Genomic DNA, 26384 nt, shown 5'->3' on the forward strand with positions numbered 1-26384 from the left:
GTGTAATAGATCAGGAGTTCAGGAGCTTCTCCAGGAATCTGACGATACCAGGACATGCAATACTGAGTAGTTCCTTTTTTCACAAGGTTTATTGCTGGTGTATGTTTACAGTGAATAATGACAGTTTGATCAGACTGCACTGTTTGAGTCTCAGATTGAGTCAAAATCTGCCCCACAGAAACTGGAGAACAAAAGAGTAAACACTGAATCATTAATTTGATACTGATGAACACTTAAAAAAAACAAAAAAATCTAAAGGTGTTATAGTAATTGTTTATTTTACACTGCTTTTTTTAAAGTCAGAAATAGGAAAAATCATACACTTTTTGTTCATTAGAAGATGTCATGATTAATTTGTTGTCTACTTTTTATATTTGTACGTGCTGCTTGTTGACAGTGACCTGATATTAAATTACTTAAATCAAATAAGTTAGTTCAGTTGGTGATGTGTTTGTTTGTTCAATATAAAAAAAAACACAGCTCACTATAGTTACACTAGATTTATTTTGTTCTGAAATACTGAGAGCAAGGTTCAACTTCATGATTTTCAACCTAAACATTTATTTCATGGGTTTTAAAAGATTGCAATAACTATGGTACCATGTTGTTTAATATTTTAAAGTCATATAGATAATATTGTTATGGAGTGTTTGACAGAAATGAACAGCAGTGTGTGTGTGTGTGTGTGTGTGTGTGTGTGTGGGCGGGTTTAGGTGGTTTACTAGGACTTTTCTGTACATTTCTAGTGTCCCCATAATTCAAATCGCTTAAAAAAAACATACTAAATAATGTTTTATTGAAAATGTAAAAATGCAGAAAGTTTTTTGTGAGGGTTAGGTTTAGGGGTAGGGTTAGGGGATAGAATCTATAGTTCATACAGTATAAAAATAATTATGTCTATGGAGAGTCCTCATAAGGATAGCTGCAACAACTGTGTATATGTGTGTGTCTTTTTTTAATTTTTTTTAAGCATATACATTTTCCATATTAAATAATCCTAGCACCAAACTTTTCTAGAATTGAAAACCTGTAGTTAAAATGGTGTGACATTGATATTTAGCTCAAGTCAGAATTCTTTCCAGAAAAAAGGGCTTGTACAATGGGTCTAAAAATAATTTATTTTATACTGTATATTATGTAGAATCCTGTTAAAATAAATGTGTTAAATAAAATATATGTTAAAGTCATGTTTTCTTTTGAATCTGGTATTGTGTAAAAGAGCTGTTCAGTTATAACATCTGTGCGTACAGGTCTATAAGCACTTTGAGAGCACTGAAGCATGCAGCTCCAATGCAAAGTGTCTTCACAATGTAAATGCTCTTTCAGAGAACAAGAACATGGAGCATGCTTCATTTGGTTATCTGGAATTTTTGTATTTTTTTTTTTACTTGTATTTCAAAACTCAAACTCACAAATGGTATTGAGAAGCAGTGTCCCGTAATGTTTCTAATTGATAATAAAATAAATAATAGCTATGACTCCCATTCCGTTAAATGCAGGATGGAGTGACACACACAACTACTGGACAGATTGAAATCATGGCTTCCAGATTTAGTGCAACAGAACCCTGACAGCACACGTACATCACCCAGATGTCTATTTGATGTGTGTTGCTGCATCTAGAAGACATATTTATGTTGTTTGCTCATCTGCAATACATCTATAAGATGTATGTCAATAAGTATTTCTCAGTCAATAAGACATTCAGCAGATGTCTTTGAGACGTTTATGGTTTAGAATGTTTGTAAATCTGATCTTTTTAAGATGTTTAGCAGATGTTAATTAGATTGTGATGCTTTACAGATGAAATGATCTAAACAGATATCTCGGAAATGTACGTGTGCTATCTGGGACATTACAATTTACAACAGTACAAAATATATGTCATAAAAGCTGTCCAATCAGGTTGTGATCTTATCCTTATGCCTTTTGTTTTGTATCTTTAGGTTCGGTGTTAAAAATGCCAGTGTGAACACTAAGCGAACCAGGACTAAATGTATCCTTTTCTTTTTTGGTCTGGACCAAGATAACCGAACTACAAGTGTGAACACACCCTGAGATTCATACCCGAGCTTAGACCAACGAGCCAGTCACATCAGGACACAATCTAACTTTCTGTGTTGTCAACACGCTTTCTATTCATGTGCAAAAATACATAGGGTTTCATAGTTCAGATTTACTTACTATTAAGTCATCTGGTGATAGATTTCCCAAGATGAGTGCAACACAATTTATAAAAGAAGATAAACAGCTGTGAAGATGTACAGTGAATTTTTAAACTGAACTTTTACACGTGCTCACGCGCACGTAGCATAGATATGATATTTAGAGATTTTTTTTTTTACCTGTACAGTTACAGTTTAATATATAGGTAGGTCTTCACGCTGTAATCCAGTATCAGTGAGGCAAATAAGTAAATCACTAAAGAAATCCAAGTGCTATTGCTATATAACGTTCTTATAGTTTGTTGTGGCTGGATGCTGATGATCACACAGGAAGTGGTTGAAGACACCAGGTGGCGCCATTCGGCAGTAGCTCGCACCAAAACAACTAAATAACATATTCACTGATGATCCTGTAGTCTTATGCAACGTGGAATGCCATATTCCCGTTCATATTCAAGGCTCGTTGGTCTAGGGGTATGATTCTCGCTTAGGGTGCGAGAGGTCCCGGGTTCAAATCCCGGACGAGCCCTTTTTTTGACAAACTTTTAAGAGATAATCTTGGAACTGCCACTTTATAGTAACCATTTCCAGGCAAAGACTTTAAGGTTATTCATATTACATTACACCAAGCTACATACTGTAACAGAAACAAGTATCTGAGTGTATTGTGGAAATGCATAGTACAATGGAAGTAACGGCTTTCTTTAATAAAGTTCATTTATAAAAACTGTTGAGTTTATCAGACTTTATAAAGTAGCCGATATCTTTATAGTACTTATATTATACTGTACCTATGTAGTACAGTGCAGTACGGCCTACTCAGCTGATGGATGTGAGAATCATTGAACATAATCTCAGAACTATTTGTACGTTATGGAAGCCAGATCCTGCCAGGGATAAGGGAAATAAAGAAGGTAATTCTGACTTTATATCACAATTGTGATTTTATTTCTCATAATTGCAAGAAATAAAGTCTCAGTTGTGAGATTTAAATCAGAATTGTCTTATTTATTTTTCTTCTGTGGCAGGATTAAGGCACTAGTAAATGCAATCTGAAAGGTATTTCTGACTATATATCTCACAACTGTGACTTTTTCTCACAATTGCCGCTTTATATCTTGTAATTTCAACCATACTTTTTTGTTGCAATTGCGAGATATAAACTCAGAAGTCCTTTTTCTTATTTTTTATTGCATTGCAGGATTACGGCACCATAGTATGTGCAATCTGAAGTAGGCTGTTTTGTAAAATTTTGTTTAATCATTAAATCCTATAATTAACATTTCTAACATTTGCTTGGCCATTACTGACTTCAAAAAAAAAAAAAAAAAAAAAACAACAAAAAAAAAATGATAACAAAAGACATTCTTCATTTAATACTGTTATATATAGAGTACTCTTTATAAAAAGATGTTTGTGACATAAAAATGAAAAAACAATATAAGCTAAAAATATCCACACTGGTACAAGTCGAAAGGAAATATGCAAAATTTGCACTTTATGCATAATGTCTTCATTTTGTTTTGGAGAACACGTTTATATAGCTATAGATGATGTTTTGATACAGTGTTAGATCTACTTCCTCTCCTTAAGATTCACATACTTAAAAGAGAGTTGTGACTGTAACAAAATGTTTATACATTTTTAATAGACAATGGCACATGATCCATATGGTAGAACAGATGACATCAAACAAGAGCATGTTGCCAATATTGTCTTTTTTCCCCACTGTCAAAATTCTTATTCACTATGCATTTTGTTCTTCTTGTTTGAAATGTCAGCTTGGCTCTCTGGTACTGTATCAAACCTCTCTGGAATGAGAATTAATCTCTGTGATGGACTTTGAGTCATACGCATGTTGTAGCATACTCTAAATATTTTTGTAATTATAATATTCTTTTGTGAAATGCTTGTTATTACATCAAATTATTTGAAATTGTAAATAGAATGTGAAAGCAAGAATTCAAATTAGACACGCGTCTACTTTTTGTTTGTAATTTACTAATTCAGCGTTTACAACTTGAACAGCCCCTATGAGTGAGATTCACAAAAGACTTTTTAAAACAAGACTGACAATATTATATATATTAAATGAATAATTGGACTAATTTTTATTTTTATATTATTTATTTATTTTGCTGTGTGGATGTATTCTTAATTTTTATCATCAATAAGAAAGTTACGACATGGCATTTGTACTGCTTGCAAAAGTAGAAAAATTAGGTGGCGTTAGTGCAGGAGGTTTTTGTACAGCCGCTGAATGTGTTTGTATCACTGTGGAACACTTTTGGTGGAGGCACCCGACTCTCAGTTGGAAGTAAGTCAAACTTTCTCTATTTTCAAAATAGACATTTAATTATTTAATAAAATTAAATAAAACATATTTTTTTTAAAGATTAGAGAAGAACAATTAATTTATATATATATATTTATATATAAGTTATAGTTAATGCATTATGAACTAACATAAACTAACAATAAACAACTATATCTTTATAAATGAACATTAAAAAAAGATGTAAAAAATTATGGCTGTAAAAATGTATTGTTCATTATTTGTTCATGATAATGCATTTTCTAATGTTAACAAATAGAATCTTAGTGTAAAGTGTTACCATATGAATTTTTACATTAGAAAGTGACATTTTTAGTCATTTACTCTGTTAGAATTAGAAACATATTGGTCAGCCAAAATGCAGCTTATACACTGATTAAATATGAAAATAATTATATGAAATCTAAATATATTGTTGCAATCCTGAATACATCAGAATATATACATCAGTGTAAAAATGTTAATATAATTTTAAACCTGAATATTATTATCAATACTGAATGCAAGTTATGTATCTTGAATCTTGAGATAAAAGCTCTTTTTACAGTCTGTTGCACTCAGATCTGCTTGATTAATGGTAAATATCTTAAAGGGAAGTGAAAGACACTCACAATGACTGAAATAACATTTTTTGAGGGGACTGAAACTTCAAATTTCCCTCTCTTTCTCTCTAGCTGACACTCAGCCCACTCTAACGGTCCTGCCACCCTCCAGAGATGAGTTGAAGCAGGGTAAAGCTACAGTCATGTGTGTAGGCAGTAAGGGATTCCCCTCTGACTGGAAGTTGAGCTGGAAGGTGGATTGTGGCAGCAGGAACTCTGGGGTGAATGTGAGTCCCGGTGTGCTGCAGAAAGATGGACTGTACAGCTGGAGCAGCAGTATGACTCTCACTGAGAGTGAGTGGAGCAGTGCAAAAACCATCAGCTGTGAAGCCACTCAGAGCTCCCAGAAACCAGTCACCAAGATCCTGAACACACAAGAGTGTGATGTGGAGTGATAGTACACACATTTAGGCACGCATATAATGATATGCATGCATACACTCATTTATTCACACATAGATCTTAAAGTTTTCTTTAGGTCTTTGTTTGTTTTAATACAAATCACAGATAATAGATCAAACTCTTTGTTTGAATTAAAATGCTATTTTGCCAAATAAAATCTTTTTGAATTATTAACAGTGCTGATTTTTTTTTATGTTGATTTGATGGTTTTATGAATACCATAATTATAGCATATTATAAAGATTAAAGAGATAGCAAAATAGAGAATATAGATTTAAAATGCAAAGCATGATAAAGAGAGCACGATAAAGAGTCACATGTTTGACCATAGCTTTTTATTACATTAGCTTTTTATCAAAATATCTAGACTGACATATCTTTTTACAAAATTAAATTCTATTTTGATTTCTTGATTTTACATGTTGATTTAAACAGCACACAGGTGTAACCAGCTCAAGAATAAGATGAGAGTCTCAACACAAAGCTGGAAATTCTTTGTGATTGAATTATTGTAAAGTAAAAGTTCGTTTTATATCAGTTCAGTTATTAAGTATCCTCAGTTCATTTTAGAATTGTGTTTCTTCTTTTTTTAAATTCACTTTTAAATTCACATTATCTTGAAAAATGCTGTCTTAAGGTGACGTAAGAAAGTGCATGTATCTGTGTTGTGCCAATACATTAGCAGGTAGCAATAAAATACAAATCGAGTTGCGAGAATTTAGTACCAATTCCAACATAAAAAAAAAAAATAAAAAAAAAAATGGCTTAATAAGAATTTGGAGATGAATAGGTTTGGAGGTTTGGTCCTGGGGTCACACTTTATCTACATGCAGGAGGTCATTTCGAAAAGTCAAGGAGGTAGGCACCCCATCAAAATTGGTCAGAATTACTCTAAATTCTCAAAACTGTGTTATCATGTAATTTACAGTTGTGGTAATGAGACCTTTTCACCAGTCACACTGAGACCATTTCAATTATATGAAACATGTATAGCCAGACATATAATGAGGTATTTGTTACCTACAAGATTTAAGTGTGTTTTAAAGTGATTCTGAGATGAGAGAGACAGAAGAGGGGAGGAGGAGAGAGAACAGATGTGGAAATACAACAATTACTCTTTTTACACTCCGTTGGGAGTTTCTGAGAAAGAGATGAGTCTTTGTGAGAAAATTGGTATGCTGATTTTCTCAGAGATTTTGTTGAATGACCGGGGCCTTCTTTTGTGTTCACAGGGGATTGCGCCCTCTGAAGGTAAATAACTTGGCACTCAGTCTTACATCATCTACTGCACAAGGGCTACAGCAGTAACTGGATGTACTGGTGCACTACTGTCAGAACAGGGACTTGACAGTCAATAAAAAAAAGGGGGGATCCAGATTACAAGAAATCAGATACACATTCAATCTGGGAAACAATGCAATAAATATACCCAAATAGACATTCCTGTCACAATTTGGTGCAAAATCTTTGATAGTCAAGTCAGTTCAAGTCATTGTTATTTGTATAGTGCTTTTCACGACACACATTGTTAGCAGTTTTAAAGAAAATCATGCTTTAACAGAAAATTAAGCTGTAATATATGTAATGTCAGTCATCATTGTGCAGTTTGATTAAAAAAAGTGCTTATAATTTGTGACTTATAATAATATAATTTAAAAAAAAAAAACAAATAAGTAAATAACTATATTTAGACCCCAAGTAAGCAAGCTAAAAGTGACTGTGGCAAGGAACACAAAACTCCATAAGATGTTGGTTAATGGAGAAAATAGCCTTGGGGGAAACAAGGCTCACTGTGGGGGCCAGTTCCCCTGTGGCTAAACAGCAGAAATATAATGCCAATATTAGTTATTTATGTTTAGTGCAAGTCATGGTTTAAAATGAGTAAATTAAATAAGTGTTAAGGGGCAGTATTTAAACAAAAATATATGAATATATTTTGTATGAACTGTAAGATTAATGACTAATGTCTAAAGTCCATCCTGGATTAACTGCGGAAGTTCACATTTCTATCAGAAAGACTTGCAGACTTTGTAAAGTTGACATGACATTTATTTGATGAAATGATATTGAACCAGAGAACATAATTTCTCTTTCTGGTGGTCCGGTGAGATTGCTACTCGAACCGTCAGATCCTGCTGGAGATAGGAGGCAGGGGGCAAGGAGCCTACCCCATGCAGGACAGGACTCGACTGGTGGTGGTGGAGGTTGCCGTGTTGGCACACTGAAACAGCAAAGAGGTGAATTGAAGCAGGCTTTTAAAGCAATGGCTGATGTATGACTGGCTAGGAGCTAACTAGATAATGGCGTGATGATGAATGGCGTGTACAGCTGTGAGTCTCCTGTTAGAACTACACTTACATAGATAGCCAATGTGATTTTCAAAGGACAGATTTCTATCAAATATAACACCTATGTTCTTCGATATAGAAGACGATGTAACAGTACATCCATCGAGAGTCAAATTATATGTTAGCAGCTTGTTTGTAGAGGATTTTGGTCCAATAATTAGTACCTCTGTTTTGTCAGAACTGAATGGGGGGTGGGGGGGAGGGGTGGTCACGTGACGCCATGCAAGGAGCAGACGTGTGAGCGATGAGCTCTGCGCACTTTGCTGAATTTTCGATTATTTTCATGTTATAATCTGGTTAATTTTGATACACCCAGTTATACATTTGCCCTTTGTTGCAAAACATGGCAAAGAAGTCAAAATCCTCGGGCTCTGGAGATATTAAAAGACACTTACGTGTTCAGGATGAAAGCCCCGACAGGCCTACAGACCGGAGACTCGATTTGGATGGCGCGGCGGGAGAAGGAATCCAGCGTCAGTTGTCCAACATGTCGGTGATGTTGACGAAGATTCTTGCTGACTTGGAGGATCTCGCTGTAATACGTCGATCGATTACGGCGATGGAAATAAAATTCTCTGAGTTAGGTACAAGAGTGACTGATGTTGAAAAACGAATCGATTTTCTGGAATCTTTGGAGAGGGAATTAACCGCTAATCCGCCCGCGACCAAAGTTGATTTGGAACATCTCCTTGAAAAGCTTGAAGATCTTGAGAATAGAAACCGCAGGAATAAAGTTCGAATTGTTGGAATTCCTGAGCATGAGGAGGGCAGAGATATGGTGATATTCCTAGACGAGTTTTTCCCCGAGTCTGCTCGACATAACAGGCCACAAGCTGGAAATCGAGCGAGCTCACAGAGTCCTGGCTCGCAGATCTGCTGAGGGAGACAGGCCCAGATCGATTCTGGCCAGATTTCTGAGATCATCCGATAAAGAGGAGCAAGGGAAGCCAGGCGAGGAGCAAAGGGAAGCTTTCTTGGAAGAACCATAATATTTTCATGTTCCTGGACTTTGCGAGTTCGACAAGAGAGAAACGCGATCGGTTCAAGGAATGTAAGAAACTCTTACATCGGAAAAAGATCTTGTTTGCTCTGATGTTACCTGCCGAACTGAGAATAGAAACGAAAAACGGTCGCAAAGTATTCACATGTCCAAATCTGGCAATGTCTTTTATTGACTCAATGACTGAGTAAACCATTGGATGTTTCTCATGTGAGTGGGCCTGACTCGCTGTACCTAACTCTTGAGGAAGCTGGGCGACATTTTAGGTTTTTTGCGTTGGCTCCGCCTAGCGGCTGGAGCTTGTTTTGTGAATAACACTTTCCTTAAAGAAACTTTTACATTTAAGTTCCTGGACAGATTGAGAGTGGACACTATGGATGACCACAAAATATCTACATGCTCACACAAAGGATATCTTTTATAAAGTTGACGGATTGTGTAAGTCATGGTATATATGTTTATGCGCCTCCGAGTGAATTGACTCGACCATCCAGGGAACCGGGATGCCGGTTTTGTTTCTTTTTGTGTTGGCTCCGCCTAGCGGCTGGAGCTTGTTCAATTGAATAACACTCCTTTGCAACAGCTGTGGATTAATCTGTTCGTTCTTTGTACTTATTCCTCCTGCTGGCTGTAGTTTGTTTTGTTGAGTATTTTTACAGGACATTGGAATGATTACGTCATCCGCTGAACTCATAACAGCCGGCTCACTGAACATTCGTTTGTCTATCCAAGGAATCTGATCGGTTTTATATCAGCTGGAATTTGTTTTGTGTAAGATCACACCTTTGAGACAGTTCTGTGATGAATCTACACGTTCTTTGTGTTCATTCTTCCTATTGACTGGGTTTATTTTACAATGTATTTTCTGTTATGTAATTTTGCCTCACAATCCGATGGCAAAGTTGTCGTGGGGACTCGTGGGCGTTCATGGACCTTTTGAGTTTAGAGGGATTGTCGCCGGTTGGCGCTTTCGAGCGCGGGGTTAATGCACAAGTTTTTCTTTTTTCTGTTTGTTTTGTTCGGGGGTTGATTGTTTCACTAATGGGGAATGTGGTCTATATAATTTTGTTTTTGACACACAATTTATTTTTTTTACTAAATCAAAATGTCAGATGTTAATATGAGTGTACTATCTCTCTCCACGTGGAATGTGAATGGGTTGGGGCACCCCCAAAAAAGAAAGAAGGTTATTTCTTTTCTTAAACATAAGAAATATGATATAGTGTTTCTTCAAGAAACACATCTTTCCCCGCAGGAAGCTGAAAAATTTGGGAAGATATGGGGTGGGCATGTTTTCTTTAGTGCTGGCTCAAGTAAGAGCAAAGGAGTCATTATATTGGTAAATAAACATTTACAATTCAAATTTCTCAAACAGATTAAAGATAAATTAGGAAGAGTAATTATTGTGTTAGTTGAAATTCAAGGGCAAAGGTTGATTTTGGCTAATATTTACACACCTAACACTGATGATCAGGGCTTTTTTATAGTTTTTGAAGGGATGTTGCAAGTCGCTGGCACTCCTCATGATATAATATTGGGAGGAGACTTTAATCTTTTGATGGACTCAGTCCTTGATCATAGTGAAGCAAAAGTGTGTAAACCCCCTAGAGCAACACTGACGCTTCACAGGATGTGTAAAACTCTTGGCCTTACGGATATTTGGAGACTTTTGAACCCATCTGGTAGGGACTATACATTTTTTTCATCAGTCCATAAGATTTATTCTAGAATAGATTATTGTTTTTATATCTAAATCCCTCATTTCATCTGTTGTTGATTGTTCAGTTGGAAATATCTTAGTCTCAGATCATGCCCTGGTGAGTTTAAAGGTGTTGCCATATACAGAGAAAAAGAAATCATATAGTTGGCACCTTAATGTGTCCCTTTTGCAAAATCCTGATTTCCAACAAATGTTAAAGACTGAAATCAGTGTTTATATGGAGACCAACTGGTCCTCAGTATCCTCTGTGGGCGTGGCTTGGGAGGCACTTAAGGTGGTTCTTAGGGGTTGGATCATACAGTATGCCTCATTCATCAAAAAACCCAAAGCACAAGAACTTGTAGAGTTGGAAGGGAATATTAAAAGTGCCGAGGCAGAGCTGAAGCACTGAACGTCGTCTGATGGCCTCAGAGAATTGACCCGATTGAAATATAGATATAATACTATTTTGTCACGGAAAGTGGAGTTTTGGTTATTCAGGGCAAGACAGTCATACTTTGAGTCGGGGGACAAAGCGGGTAAGCTTTTGGCTAGATATATAAAGCAGAGAGAGTCTCTTTCTATCATTCCCTCAGTGAAATCTACTTGTGGTGAAATATTTACCTCGGCTAATGATATTAATAATGCCTTTAAAGAGTTCTATCTTGATCTCTATGGTTCCACGTCTTCGTCTACTGATGAAGATATTAGGAACTTTGTGGAACCATTAGATCTCCCTAAACTGACAACTGAGCAAAAAAACTCTCTTGATTCTGAGATAACCTTGGAGGAGCTTGACGAGGTAATTAAAACCTTGCCTACTGGCAAGTCTCCGGGGCCTGACGGCTTTTCCTCTGAGTTTTTCAAATCTTTTGCTACAGAATTGGTTCCACTTTTGCTAGGAGTTTATACAGAATCATTAAAGAACGGAAAGCTTCCTCCAACCATGACACAAGCCCGGATCAATCTGATTTTAAAAAAGGACAAAGATCCAAGCGAGTGTAAAAGTTACCGCCCAATTTCCCTGATCCAGTTAGATGTAAAAGTTTTGTCCAAAATTCTGGCTAATCGATTAAGTAAAGTTATGACATCACTTATACATATAGATCAGGTGGGATTTATTCGGGGCCGCAGCTCTTCTGATAACATCAGGCGGCTCATCAATATTATGTGGTCAGTAGCGAATGATCAATCTCCGGTTGCTGCCATCTCTCTTGATGCCGAAAAGGCATTTGATATGGTAGAATGGGATTATCTTTTTAAGATTTTGGAAATGTATGGGTTCGGGAGTACATTTATTGCTTGGATTAAGTTACTTTATAGACACCCTGTAGCAGCGGTACAAACAAATAGGTTAATTTCAGATTATTTTATTCTGGATAGGGGCACCCGGCAGGGTTGCCCTCTTTCCCCATTATTGTTCTGTCTTGCCCTGGAACCATTAGGATCCGCGATAAGAAAGGAGGATGATTTTCCAGGGGTGATTGCAGGAGGTGTGGCGCATAAGCTTCTGCTTTATGCAGATGATATTTTATTATTCGTCTCCGACCCCACTAGATCTATGCCTTGCCTCCACAGAATTATTAACTCCTTTTCTAAATTCTCAGGATACAAAGTCAATTGGTCTAAATCCGAAGCTTTGGTTTTGACAGCGTATTGTCCAGTAACGGCCTTCCAGTGGCCCAAACAGGGAATTAAGTATTTGGGAATTTTATTCCCAGCAAATTTGTCTGATTTAGTTTGAGTTAACTTTGACCCTTTAATAAAAAGGTTTTCGAACGATGTGGACAGGTGGGCTTCGTTACACTTATCGATGATTGGGAAGGTTAATGTTATTAAAATGAATTGTATTCCAAAATGTAACTACCTGCTACAATCTCTCCCTGTAGATGTCCCCCTATCTTATTTCAAGCAATTTGATAGTATTGCAAAGTCCTTCATTTGGAATGGTAAACGTCCCAGGTTAAATTTCAGTAAATTACATAGGCCGATTGACAAAGGTGGATTAGGCCTACCCAAGATTTTGTTTTATTATTATGCATTTAGTCTTAGACATTTGGTTCATTGGTCACTTCCACCTGAGAGAGCTCCTCCCTGGTTTTGTATTGAAAAGGAAGTTCTTGCCCTTATCTCGCCACTGCAAAGCCTTTCGATTAAACTAGCTGGAGAGGTTAAGTCGCACCCCGTTATTTTGCATTTGCACTCAATATGGATAAAAGTGTCCAGAGTGTTTAATTCTGATATTTATTTAAATGTTGCCTCGAGCATATGCCTGAACCCTAAACTATATATTAATAAGTCCCCTTTCTGTTGGTCAGATTGGATTGTGAGGGGGGTTAATACACTTAGTGACCTGTATGAGGGTGGAGTATTGAGATCTTTTGAAAATTTGATTCAACATTTTGGGATTCCCAGATCTCAATTTTATAATATTTACAGCTGCGTCACCTACTCTGCTCTATTTTTGGGAGTAGCATACACCCCCCTAGAGCAGCAGATACTCTGGAAGTGGTGATTGCTGCTTTTGGGAAGGGTCATGAGGCATCAGTGTATTACTCCCTGTTAATTCAGAGTCTGGGGGACAGAGCTTTAAATTCTCTCAAAAGATTATGGGAGGAAGATTTAAATTTGTTATTGGAGGAGGGAGTGTGGGCAAGGATTCTAAACAAAATAAAGTCTGCATCTAGAGATGCAAGGGTTCGCCTCATGCAATTTAAGATTTTACATAGATTTTATTGGACCCCCACTAGATTGTACAGAATTGGTCTTAAAGACTCACCCACCTGCTGGCGATGCCAGTCAGAAGACAGGGACATAACCCATGTTTTTTGGGGTTGTATTAAAATTCAGGATTTTTGGTTGAGGATCCAGCATTTTGTGTGTGGCGTACTGGACATTCAGTTTTCATTTTGCCCCAGACTTTGTATTTTGGGTGATGGAGGGGTCCTGAATATAGAAGATATATATATGAAAAGCTGGGTACCAACCAGTGTGATGATTGGCAGACAGCTAATCCTTAGGGGTTGGAAGTCAACTGATGCACCCTCATTTCGTGAGTGGTGCACCGAGTTGGGTAAATTGGCAGCTTTCGAGGAGATGACTTCCAGACGTTATAAAGGGTTTTAAGTTGATTCCTAATGTATAATTTTGTGGTTAAATTTATTCTTGTCTGTCTTGGAATCAATAAAAAAATTTAATAACAAAAAAAAAAAAAAGAAAACTGAATAGAAGGGAATTTCTAGCCATCCAATCTTTGATGTCATTTATACACTCTGCTAACTTGGAAATTTCGTAGGGTTTCGAAGAAATATAAAGTTGGATATCATCGGCATAACAGTGAAAGCTAATTCCACGGTTTCTGATAATGTCTCCCAGGGGAAGCATACTATATATAAGGAGAAAAGCAGAGGCCCTAAAACTGATCCCTGTGGCTCTCCATTTTTAACTTTAATTTCATCTGACAATTCCTCATTTACACAGACAAAGTGGTAGCAGTCTGATAAATAGGACCTAAACCATGATAGTATGCCTATTGTTCTGTACAGATGTGGGGTTTGGGGTCCACTCTGTCTGGCAGACTACTCTAGATGAGACAAACATCCCATAAAATTTATGCATGCAGAATTCTGTAGAAACATGAATAATAATATTACTACTAATGCATGTAGGGCTGAACTAGGCAGATACTCCCTAATTATACAGATTCAAAAACGATCCCTCAAATTCTGGACACACTTAAATTCAAGTTCCCCTAACACACTGCAACATGAAGCCCTTAAAACCCAAGAGTTGAGGCCAAAAACCAGTCTCCCTTGTCAGCTGGCTCTGAAACTCACAAATCATCTACAAACACCAGTTTCAGACCAGCACTGCTGAACAAAACCAAATCAGAATAAACCAAATCATAAAAAAAAGCAAAAATTCATATTTGGACCATTGGGAAAAGGAAAGTAAAGTAAACTGGAATGTTATCGGGCCCTAAACAGAAGGTATATTATTTTGGCAGAATATCTACACTGTTAGAAATACAAAGCAGAGATGGGTCCTTACCAAATACAGGCTTAGGCTCACAGTCTGGCCATAGGTCGAGGTCGAGACAGAGACACACATTCTCATTTACTATGAGAAATTTACAGAGGTGAAAGAGAAATATATATATATACAGTATATATATAACAAAAACTCTCAACTCATGCCACAGTTTTCCAGTTCAGCAGAAACAGTCAAATGCAGGTGTTACTGGGGGAGGACAATTACTTATCTGTTGCAGCAAATTTCATTTTTGAGCTGCACACTCCCAGAAACCAATCACTGCCTTGATCAACATAATCAAGGGGTATTAATGTACAGTACATATGTTACAGTATTTTTTCGTTGTTGTTCATAAAGTACTGTTTAATGTTTATTTTGTATATGGTACAATATATTGTTTCATTTTTTTTATTTATTTGTTTTTATTTATTACTTGGCACCTTATTTTAATTCTATTTTTATTGTTATTTGTTACTGTTATATTCTTTTTTTTCTTTTCATTATTTGTTTTGTGTATTAATGCTTTGGTAATATTGTAAGTAAACACAATCATGCTAATAAAGTACTTCAAATTGAAAATTTTAAATTGAGAGAGAGAGAGAGAGAAAGAGAGATGGCAGCAATAAGTCTCTACACATTACAATGCATCATCACCATGTACATGCTAAACTTACATCTACTGTAAGATTGTTACAATTTAAAAGTAAATGTACATTGTTCTTAAGGGGGTTTATTCCCAATTTTCCCCTTATAATGCTATTACTAGAACATGAGAATTGTTAGCCTTCAATGACTTTAAATATTTTTTTAATATTGTAAATTGCACACATGTTAATTGCAGACATGTATGATACTGGAGTCATTGTCTGTTGTTTCCCTTACATGATTACACAGTTTTTTGATTGCGATATTTAAACCAGTTAAATATATTTTGATATTTCCTCATACTTATGTTTCTGTTGTTCGCAAGTTAATGTAATCCTGCAGTGACGATAGCGTAAACATATGTGGCTTGCAGTCCCTGGCGGAGGGCTCGAGGCTCGAGACTTGACCTGAGCTTGAATGCCCCCCAAAGGAAGCCAAAAAACGGAACAGCAAGTCACTGGCGTCATAGCCTCGTGAGGAGGGGAAGTGATGTGTTGGAAGGAATAAGAGTAACCGACTGATTTTAACAACAATATCTACCTTCCCCAAAAGAATGGAACCTGAAATGACGTACTGGAATGGAAGTTGAGTGTTAGCCATGTGTGCCAGATGGGCAGAGGTGCCAAAGAAGATAGTACAAATGGAGCCGCTTGCAGAAGGAACCAGAGGGAGGAATGGAGAGTGAAATTTAGGCTGAAACTCTGAAAGACAGTGGTGTTGCGGTTGCATAGAAATGAGCTTTTGTGGAGAGCTGTTGTTATTGCAACTGGAGGGCTTCGCCATGCCCGAGCACATGACATGAGGGTGTATAGTAGGTGACATTTAAATAAAATTGATTGATGTGGAGATGCCGGCTTGTGGCGGACTGTTTATGGAAGACCTAAAGCAGCCCAATTGTCAATCACTAGGTAGTGATGGTTCGTTTAGTATGAGTGGCATAGTATGGGTACGGAGCCATGGGGGCTGAGACGCATGGTCTGAAACATGTGTCGAGGTTGTGGCACATGAACTGTTGCGGTACTGTTGGACAGTGCATTTGCGCTGTTTGCCGTGTAGTTGGAGTTTGTCGTATGGCCCTAAAGACGCCATGGTTGCACCACTTGGACAGCGTATTTGCGCTGTTTACAGTGCAGTAGGAGGTATGTTTGCACAGCCCCAAAGACACCACAGTTGCAGCATTTGGACAGCACATTGCGCTGCTTGTGGTGTAGTGCGAGGTCTAGACGCACCGTCCAAAAGACGGTGCAGTTGCGGTACCTGGACAGCACATTTGTGCCGCTTAGGGATGTGTTGAATCAGTAGAAAATGTGGTAAATGTAGCAACTGTGGATGCCTGAACATAGTTGTTGCTAGATTAAATGTCGGGAACATATGTGAAACAATGTCAGGAAACATGCTTGCGTCTGCAACGTTTGCAGTCATGAAATTAGAAGGCACCTGAAATGCCCAGATGAATACTGTAGTGCCCAGATGAATACTGTAGTCTGATGTTATAAACTTAAGCGTATGGTTTGGAGCTTAGTAGATTGTTTCCAACGTAATGCGAGTCATTTCATGACTCTGTATTATTGGCATGGGATGACTAGTCTCGTTTTGACGAGGACGTATGAAATCGTAGGAGTTTGTGCCTGAGAGTTGGTTTTAATAGATACTATAAGCACAGTTTGCAGTAGTGTGGTGAATAAAACAACTTGTTCATATTGATGACTTTGTAATGAATGCTACAGAACGACTGAAATAAAGTGACTCGTTTATATTGACTTGTAATAAATACTACAAAAATATTGGAGTTTAAGCAAGGTGCCAAGCAGAATAATTTGCCGTCGATTTAAACCCGTTACTTTAAACTTGGGTGGAGCGTAAAATTATGAGATTGTTGAACGCTTTTAAAGTCATGAGCAATTAGGTTCTATGGTCGAGCTTAAGAGTTTGAAATCCAATGATTCTGGCAAAGACTGTAAAATAAAATAGATGATTTACATGCGTGAAGTGTTTGTCCTGGGCGGGAGGAGAGAAGTCATGTTATGGTCTAGAAATGAATAAAAGTCTGTAGAAGTGGTTACTTAATGGTTAACAGGGGCTGCGCGGTAAGGTGAGTTTTTATGCGGTGAGGAGGCGAGAAACTTTGTGGAATAATTATAAATGAGTTGGACGTGCTGCACGATCCACCTCTTGCAGAGCCTGTCTGTTCGGACAGAAGCAATGTATAGCTGTGGTGAGCTGAGCGTGGTCGGAGCGAGGGCTGCTGCGGCAGCGAACTCGCACTAAAAATGTCTGCGTTGGTTTGGAAAAAAGTTGTAATTTAGAGCATCAGTCGATTGGAAAGTGTTCACCGTTACATGATTGCCCCGCGTTCAAATGGAATAAATCGCACTCCGAAGGGCACCTCGAAGGGAGAACAACTGTAATATTCATGCAAAAAGATGATGAACGGAATCGCTGATTGGATCACGCCCTAAACGAGCTGTGCGGAGAGTTAATAAGGCAGACAAGAATCACCTGTGCTGGAGAACTGGATTGAAAAGCTGGGGAGCATTGCCATGATGGTTGAATTAAAAAGTTAATCTTTGTTTCACGTGTTCCAATAGAGCTGTAATAGAGCTTGAATAACATGAAGCCGGAGCAGCGCCTGTTCGTGGATGCGAGCTCGCAACGGACCGCTGCGGGTGGAAATGTAGATGAGAGAACATATGAGCAGATGCAGGGAACTTTTTCACATGTTTGAGGCACCGAAGTAGCCAGTTTGCAGAAGCAGCTTCACACGAATGGTCCACTTCGGGTGGAAAGTTTAGATGAGAACATATGAACAGTCGTAGAGAGCTGTTTCACATGTATACACTGCCGAAGCAGCTTCACGCAATGATCTGCTCCGGCGAACAGAGATTAGGAGGAAAAACAGAGTAGAAGTAGCACTTAAAGTGGCTGCTGTGGCAGCTTCTGTTGAAACGAGATCATTTAGATGGAAGAGCTGTTCTGATGAAGGCAAATGCTTTGCAGCGGAGTTGCAATCCAATGATCCGAGTCACTTGTATGGGTCTGTTCGTGGGCAATGGGTGGGGCCGAACGCCGGAAACTCTCAATGCTACGTAGAGGTAAGCAGCTGTTTATATCCTCTTACTCTCACTGTGTGATTGGTCGGATTAAATGAACTTGCTCCTCCCGAACTTTGTTTATAAAACACCATGTAATAAATGCAATCTTAAATTAATTTGCATGCAGTTACATGTAACATGAGTTTAACAGAAAATTCATTTCAATTCATTCAAGCAGGAATTGAATACCGCAGGGATGACAGGGTTTTTTGTGATTGCAGTTTTGAGACTAGGTTCGCTGTTTACATTCTCATACGTAAGCCATTTAAAGTTTGAGTGCTATAAGAAAAAAGTAGATGAGTGTGTTCAAATATTTTACAGCGATGAACTAAAACCTGGGACTGTTTTATCTGCTATGTATGTATATCTTCAGTGATCTGTGTCTCCTTCCTCTCTCTAGACTTTCAGAAGGATCCAGCTGTAGCAGTGAAGTCTGACAGATGAAAGTTTTTGTATGATGCATAAACACTGTGTGAACACAGAATATGTCTTATTCAAGAAATGTTGACTCTGACAGTAATAATCTCCCGAATCATCAGGCTGTACTCCACTGATGGTCAAAGAGAAATCAATCTTGTCTTCCTTCTTACTGCCACTAAATCTAGAAGACACCCCTGAAGCTCTCACATCTGTGTAATAAATCAGGAGTTTAGGAGCTTCTCCGGGAATCTGATGATACCAGGACATGCAATTCATAGTGGTGTTTTTTTTAACACAGTCAAGTGCTGGTGTATGTTTGCACTGTATAGTGACAGTTTGACCAGGCTGCACTGTTTGAGCCTCAGATTGAGTCAAAATCTGCCCCACGGAAACTGAAAAGAGAAAACAAAAACACTGTATCAATAATGTAAAGCTAATTAGCACATTTAAATCCTGCCAGATAAAAAAAAATTGATATGATATTTTATATATATATATATAGTACACACACACACACACACACACACACACACACACACACACACATATTTAGGTCAAATCAAAATTCTTTCCACAAATAAAGGGCTTGTACAATGCACCCTAAGGTAATTTATTTGATATATTTATGAAGATAACATTGAGTATCCTTACATTGAACAAAAACTGATTTTTCTCAACAAGTTAAATCTTCAAGCAATTAAAGTTCAACAAACATTAATAACTGACATTAATAGCTTTATATACATACCACAGGTGCATGTTGTGAGCGCCCAAATAATGATGGATGTTAAAGACATGTTTGCTTTTGGATCCGCCTTTACTGTATGTAGAGCTCTCAGTTATAAAATCTGAAACTCACAGGTCTATAAGCTCTTTGAGGGCACTGAACCATGCAGCTCCAATGCAAAGCATCTTCATAATGTAAATGTTGTTTCTGAGAACGGCTCGTGCTTCATTTGGGAATCTGGCTGAAAATGTTTTCAATTAGATGGCTTCAAATCTCAAACTCCATGCAGTCTCCAGCAGTGTGTCCAATTGATAATAGAATATAATAGCTATGACACTAAAATACAGTTTGCGCTTAGAGAAAAAAATATGTCATTTGCACTCTCATTCCATTAAATGAAAGCTGGACATCACTACTGATCAGATTGAAAGCAATGTGGCTTACAGATTTAGTGCAACAGAACATTAATATTTTTGGAACTTTTGTTTATAAGACTCCTAATATTTGATTAACATCTGGTATTTTAGTCGGGTATTTGAACCCCTGACCTCTCGCATTCAAAGTGAAAAAAATCATACCCCTACACCAAGTAGTCTAGTGCCAAAACAATGGACACAATCTAAATTTAATATTGCAAATGGACTGACTATTGAGTGATCTGATGACATATATTTTAATATGAGGGCAACATAATTTACAAAAGAAGATAAAGAGCTGTGAAGACGTACAGTGAATTTTTAAATTAAACTTTTACGTGCGCATGTAGCGTAGATAGGATATTTTGAGAGCTCGTTTTATTTTATTTTTATTTTTTTACCTGTACAGTTTAACATATGGGTAGGTCTTCACGCTGTAATCCAGTCTCGGTGTGGCAAATAAGTAAATCACTAAAGAAATCCATGTGCTATTACTATATAACGTTCTTATAGTTTGTTGTGGCCGGATGCTGATGATCACACAGGAAGTGGTTGAAGACACCAGGTGGCGCCATTCGGCAGTAGCTCGCACCAAAACAACTAAATAACATATTCACTGATGGTCCTGTAGTCTTATGCAACGTGGAATGCCATATTCCCGTTCATATTCAAGGCTCGTTGGTCTAGGGGTATGATTCTCGCTTAGGGTGCGAGAGGTCCCGGGTTCAAATCCCGGACGAGCCCATTTTAGACAGTCTTTTAAGAGATAATCTTGGAACTGTCACTTTATAGTAACCATTTCCAGGCAAAGACTTTAAAGTTATTCAAATTACAGTACACCAAGCTACATACTGTAACAGAAACAAGTATCTGAGTGTATTGTGGAAATGCATAGTACAATGGAAGTAACGGCTTTCTTTAATAAAGTTCATTTATAAAAACTGTTGAGTTTATCAGACTTTATAAAGTAGCCGATATCTTTATAGTACTTATATTATACTGTACCTATGTAGTACAGTGCAGTACGGCCTACTCAGCTGATGGATGTGAGAATCATTGAACATAATCTCAGAACTATTTGTATTGTATGTTACGAAGCCAGATTCTGCCCAGGGATAAGGAAAAAAAACAAACAAAAAAACACAATTCTGACTTTTCCATTATTTCTCATAATTGCAGCTTTATAGCTCACAACTTCAACCTAATTTCTCGTAGCAAATGCGAGATATAAACTTACATTTACGAGAAATAAAGTCCCAGTTGTGAGAAAAAAATGATCAAAATTACCTTTTTTTCTCTCCATGGCAGGATCAAGGCACTATAGTATGTGCAACCTGAAGTATTTTATGAAATTTAAATGTGGTCCGACTCAGTTTCATCATTAGCGTTTACATAATCTAATTAACGTTCCAAACATTTGCTTGGTCATTACTGACTTTAAAAAAAGATGACAAAACACATTCTTTATTTAATACTGTAATATATACTCTTTATAAAAAGTGACATAAAAATGAAAACACAATATAAGCTAAAAAGATCCACACTGGTACAAGTCGAGAGGGAATATGCATAATTTGCACTTTATGCATAATATCTTCATTTTGTTTTGGAGCACACGTTTATTTAGCTATAGATACAGTGTTAGATCTACTACCTCTCTTTAGGCTTCACATACTTAGAAGAGAGTTGTGACTGTAACAAAATGTTTATACATTTTTAATAGACAACGGCACATGAACCAAATATACATGTGAAATAAACTCCTCTCTCTCCCCATGGTGGCACAGACGACATCTAACAACACCGTGTTGCCAATATAATGTCTTTTTTCCCCACTGTCAAATTTCTTATTCATTACATTACTTTGAGATTTTTAGGTCAATGTTGATTTTAAATAAATGTGTCCTGATTCCAAGAGAATTCTGTTACCTGGGTTCAAAGGACAAGCAAAATGGCATAATCAATGTAGGGGAAGAGAGGCAAGTTAATATTTCAGATGCATGTTTGGCATTTCATAACAGCGAGCCACTTAAAAGCACAGGTTTTCCAATACAAGCATCATCAAAACAAGCATCAAGCATTTGAATCAGATACCATCCCAATGTATTCAGTTAGAACATACTTTGTTTCCTGGTACCCTTGTCTAACTTGTGCAGGCTGGAATTGTGACTAAAATGTATGCAAAAAGCACAATGAATATAGCGATGAAACCCTCATGTGATGAAAAGCCAACTGTAATGACCTCATCTTCGAATCCCTGACACTAAATGCGTAGAACTTCCCTAATATTTGTAGAAATGTATATGTGAAGAGACAAAGTTGGTGAAACGCTAACTTAACGCAAGGCACAACATAAGCCTTGACTGACAACGACAAGAGTAGTAGCTTAGAGTCTAACCACTGAGATGAAAAAATGTGCTTAAAGCATTTCACGCAATCTTATGTGAAAATTAAAACAAGGTGCTTTGTGGTATCAAAGTGTTTCACAATCGAAGTGTGCATCATACACACTCTCGTCGTTCAGGCATGTATGGTTCTAGCTCTGCGGTATAACAGTCAGAGTTAGCATATAAAACCATGAGAGGTTGACATATAGCTTAGTCTTGCTGGGCCAGTGTTGGAAGGGTAACAAGGCAGACATCAGGAACAGACAGAAACTGCCGAGCAGCTATGGCCTTTAACCTTCTTTTGTCAAAAAGCTGGCACAGGAGCTAATCTCCTCACCGCATTATGTTACACAGCCCTGGAGGATTACAGACACGCCCATGAGACGTGACTTTGCAACTCCTTGTCTTTATTAGAGCGTGCAAGCATGTATGCTTTTGTCCCTGCAGACACGTACTCCGTCCTGGCCTGGCCTGTCACTTTAAAGATTTTAACATGGCTCAAGAACAGCACAGTGATTTAAAAAGGCAGTTGTTAAGCTTCAGGCTATACTAATAAGTAAGTACATCTAAAAATGAACACCAACTGGAGTCAGAGGAGAAAAAATTAAATAAAAACCCTCTTGAATGGACCTTAATCAGGTTAAAGACAGCATATTTAATTATACAAGAAATAAATCAAGGCTCTGAGGGAGAAAATGGAATGTTCAACAGGTTGAATGGTCCGAAGACATGTCTAATTTTCGCAACTCATGGTTTACGGAGTGTTTTGTCCATGGGAAATTTTTTTGGGTAAAGTCGAATTTTCTAAATTTTTCGGCTAAACGATTGACATCAAGCCAAACCAAACCAACTGAACATACTGTACGTCTATCCCTCACAGCCTTGTTTTCAAACTAATTAAATAAAAAATTGATCCGACCCTGTCTAAGGTCCATTGTGCTCATGGTGTGCAGCACTATAAAAAAAATTGCCTGGAAGTTTTGGTGGCTCCAAATACAAACTGTGCAAAATCGATAATGCACTTTCATGCCGAGAGAGAAATAAAACAATTTAAAATATTTCATGTCCAAGACTCAAAAAGGCATTCATGTTAATAAAACCAGTGGATTAACATGGTGTGGATTTTGTAATTTTCCTAGAATGAGAACAAACAGATTGTGGTTAAGGATTTTTAAAGGTGCACTCAGTAATTTTTTTCTGCATTCAAAAATGTGTTTCCTAAAGAATTAAATTGTAATTTTGAAACGTATATATAAAATCACGACCACTTACTTGAGATGAAAACTCCAGTCATATCAGTAACCTTAATAAAAGCTGTTTAAATCTACATGGGGAAGGTCTCCTCCCTGATGGGGGCCGCCATGTTATGATCACATGACCAGCCAAATACTACTCGCTTAATCTCAGTAACTGCCTTGTTATTGGACACTTTCACTCATGTATTAAATTAATCATAGCTGACTATGAATAGTGAATTTCTACAATGGTATTGGTAACTGAAAATGTTTGCATTTGAATAATGCTGCAGCTACACCACTAGGTCACTGTTAGTCCATGACGACAAGCATAAAAAATTACTTAGTGCACCTTTAAGCCCTCTTTCCTTAGCTCTCCATTCCTATGTTTTGGGTTAAATACACTTAATGTGCACAGAAAACAGTTTCGACTCTCACATTTTATCAACATACTGAGAAACATACAAAAAGCACATTGATAGAAATCCACTTACTATGTAAGTCTGTGGGGCAATATAGGATGTTACCCCACAGAGCACCATTATAAGTCATTAACACATTTTTTGTTTGTTTTTACAAAATGTGGGACGAGTCGAGGCAAATCTTCCATGGTAATTGACAGCATGCCACAGATACGGTCTATAGAATTGATGAAGTATTTAACTCAAAACATTCCTTTAAGGAAAAACTCGATTAAAACTCCAAACTTAAAGGACAGTTCACCCAAAAATAAAAATGTTGTTCCAATCCCTTGTTGATGCTGATTTTGAATGTAAGGGACTGACAGCCTCAGTTCCAGTTCAAATTCATCGTATGGACAAAAAGAACAGCATCAACATTCTTCAAAATTTCTCCATAAGGGTGATTATTTTCAAGGTTTTAATTAACCCTTAATTCTAATGCTAGTAAAGCATAGCGATCAAGTATCATTTTTTGAAGTGCAAGTTCGCTAACTCTTTCTAATAGTCCCTTAATGCTGACATGTATATGGACATGCTAAAATAAGTATGACCTGGTTATGTTTGTTTTTGGCTGTCACTTAGGATATGTATGTCAGAGTAAGACACCTCAAAATGTCAATGACTGTCACTGCCTCTAAACTAATCCAATCATTACGCAAGGAATCCTAAGAGAGAGTTTAGAAGACCAAAATGGGAGATGGGGTAAAAGGAGGACAGAAAGGTTGGAAGGCGTCAAATGGGTAACAGTTGTTACGGTAAGCTCAGGATGAAGCGGATCACCTGTTTTCAGCTTGAGAGTGCAAAATGTTCAGGTAGGAAATAACAACATAACAAATACATATCAATTGTCATCAAGTAATTGTTTTGCAATGCAAGTCCTTGCAGACACACCACACACAAAAAATTGTCCTGATGTAATCAGTTTATGCAGGGCATGGGTGGGTGGGGTGTCTCCTGTCAGGTCCTGAATGATTAAAAAGTATTTTTTTCAAATCTTGAGTGTATGGATATCACCACATAGAGGGTTGTAAAAATGGCACCCTCAACAAAAGCAGAGGGTTCGGGTGCCCAGGAAGTTTGTTATTCCCAATATTTCCATACTATCCCCAGAGCAATGAGAAAAACTGAATCTTTTTCATAGCCATGGGTTGCGTCGGCTAATTGTGGGAAAAAAAAAAAAAATCCAGTTTCTCAGTTACATTTGTATGAGCATGTTTGTGTGTGTTTCTGTAAGGATCAGCAAGGGGTCATAAGGCCACCATGGTGCAGGGGTGTTTAAGTTTGCAAGGCAGGATGCCCCTGTTGAGCTGGTAAAATTCTACCAGGTGAATCAGGTCTGTGAACTTGGTGGAGCCATCATCAAGGCTAAAGAAGACCTGTCCATCCTCCTCCAGCTGCCAACAAGAGAAAGAGAATAATGTGTGTTGAAAAAGGGTGTAGATTAGACAGATTTTTAAATCCATAAATCAGAATATTCACTTTATAGTCTCTCCAGTCAAGAAAACAACAGCATAAAAGAGAGCTAATCATTCATTAGAAAATTACATTATACATACAGTGCATTCAGAAAGTATTCAGACCCCTTCATTTTTTTCTAATTTTGTTATGTTGCAGCCTAATGCTAAAATGCTTAAAATTATTATTTTTTTCACATCAGACTACACTCCATACCCCATAATGACAAGGCAAAAAACAGATTTTTGATAACTTTGCAAACTTATTCAAAATAAACAAACTGAAATATCACATTGACCTAAGTATTCAGAGCCTTAACTCAGTACTTAGTTGAAGCATCTTAGGCAGTGATTACAGCCTCAAGTCTTTTTGGCTATGATGCGACAACTTTCACACACTTGGATTTGGGGATTTTCTCAAATTTTTCTCTGCAGATCCTCTCAAGCTCTGTAAGGTTGGATGGGGACTGTTGGTGGACAGCCATTTTTAGGTCTCTCCAGAGATGTTCGATTGGGTTCAAGTCCAGGCTCTGGCTGGGCCACTCAAGGATATTCACAGAGTTGTCCCTAAGCCACTCTTGCATGGTCTTTGCTGTGTGCATGGGGTCATTGTCCTGTTGGAAGGTGAACCAGCCTGAGGTCCTAAGTGCTCTGGACCAGCTTTTCATTAAGGATATCTCTGTATTTTGCTGCATTCAGCTTTCCTTCAACACTGACCAGTTTTCCAGTCCCTCCGCCATGCTTCTCCGTTAGGATGGTACTGCACAGGTGATGAGCGGTGCCTGGTTTCCTCCAGACATGACGCTTGGAATTTAGGTCAAACAGATCAATCTTTGTTTCATTAGACCAGAGAATCTTGTTTCTCACAGTCTGAGATTCCTTTAGATGCTTTTTTATGTGTCCTGCACTAAGGAGAGGCTTCCGTTTGGCCACTCTGCCATAAAGCCCAAATCGGTGGAGTGTT

At 37.6% G+C, this 26384-nt stretch overlaps 1 protein-coding gene, 1 long non-coding RNA gene, 2 other non-coding genes and 1 gene segment (V, D, J or C); 3 read left to right on the forward strand and 2 right to left on the reverse strand.

Annotated features, from left to right (window-relative positions):
* Positions 1-2622: 2622 nt before the first annotated feature.
* On the forward strand, positions 2623-2694 carry trnap-agg (transfer RNA proline (anticodon AGG)). The gene has a single exon. It is a non-coding gene; the product is annotated as a tRNA-Pro (tRNA).
* Positions 2695-4351: 1657 nt separating this feature from the next.
* LOC127424981 (Ig kappa-b4 chain C region-like) lies at positions 4352-5678 on the forward strand. The segment is given in 3 exon segments: positions 4352-4375; positions 4419-4482; positions 5175-5678. Coding segments are annotated over 3 exon segments (411 nt in total).
* A 7903-nt stretch (positions 5679-13581) lies between these two features.
* LOC127425069 (uncharacterized) lies at positions 13582-20419 on the reverse strand. Its single transcript, XR_007894558.1, has 3 exons — positions 20285-20419; positions 19489-19708; positions 13582-19132 (listed from the first exon to the last, which is right to left on the reverse strand). It is a non-coding gene; the product is annotated as an uncharacterized LOC127425069 (long non-coding RNA).
* Positions 20420-20555: 136 nt separating this feature from the next.
* On the forward strand, positions 20556-20627 carry trnap-agg (transfer RNA proline (anticodon AGG)). The gene has a single exon. It is a non-coding gene; the product is annotated as a tRNA-Pro (tRNA).
* An 851-nt stretch (positions 20628-21478) lies between these two features.
* Positions 21479-26384, reverse strand: part of LOC127425678 (growth factor receptor-bound protein 10-like) — an 80735-nt gene continuing 75829 nt past the window's right edge. For all 4 annotated transcript variants that reach the window (XM_051671887.1, XM_051671888.1, XM_051671884.1 and 1 more), the window contains exon 17: positions 21479-25360. In XM_051671887.1, the coding sequence (XP_051527847.1) occupies positions 25214-25360 (147 nt within the window). In that variant the 3' untranslated portion in view covers positions 21479-25213. The remainder of the gene's footprint in view (positions 25361-26384) is intronic.

The sequence above is a fragment of the Myxocyprinus asiaticus genome, chromosome 34 (assembly GCF_019703515.2).
Source record: "Myxocyprinus asiaticus isolate MX2 ecotype Aquarium Trade chromosome 34, UBuf_Myxa_2, whole genome shotgun sequence".
Lineage (NCBI taxonomy): Eukaryota > Metazoa > Chordata > Actinopteri > Cypriniformes > Catostomidae > Myxocyprinus > Myxocyprinus asiaticus.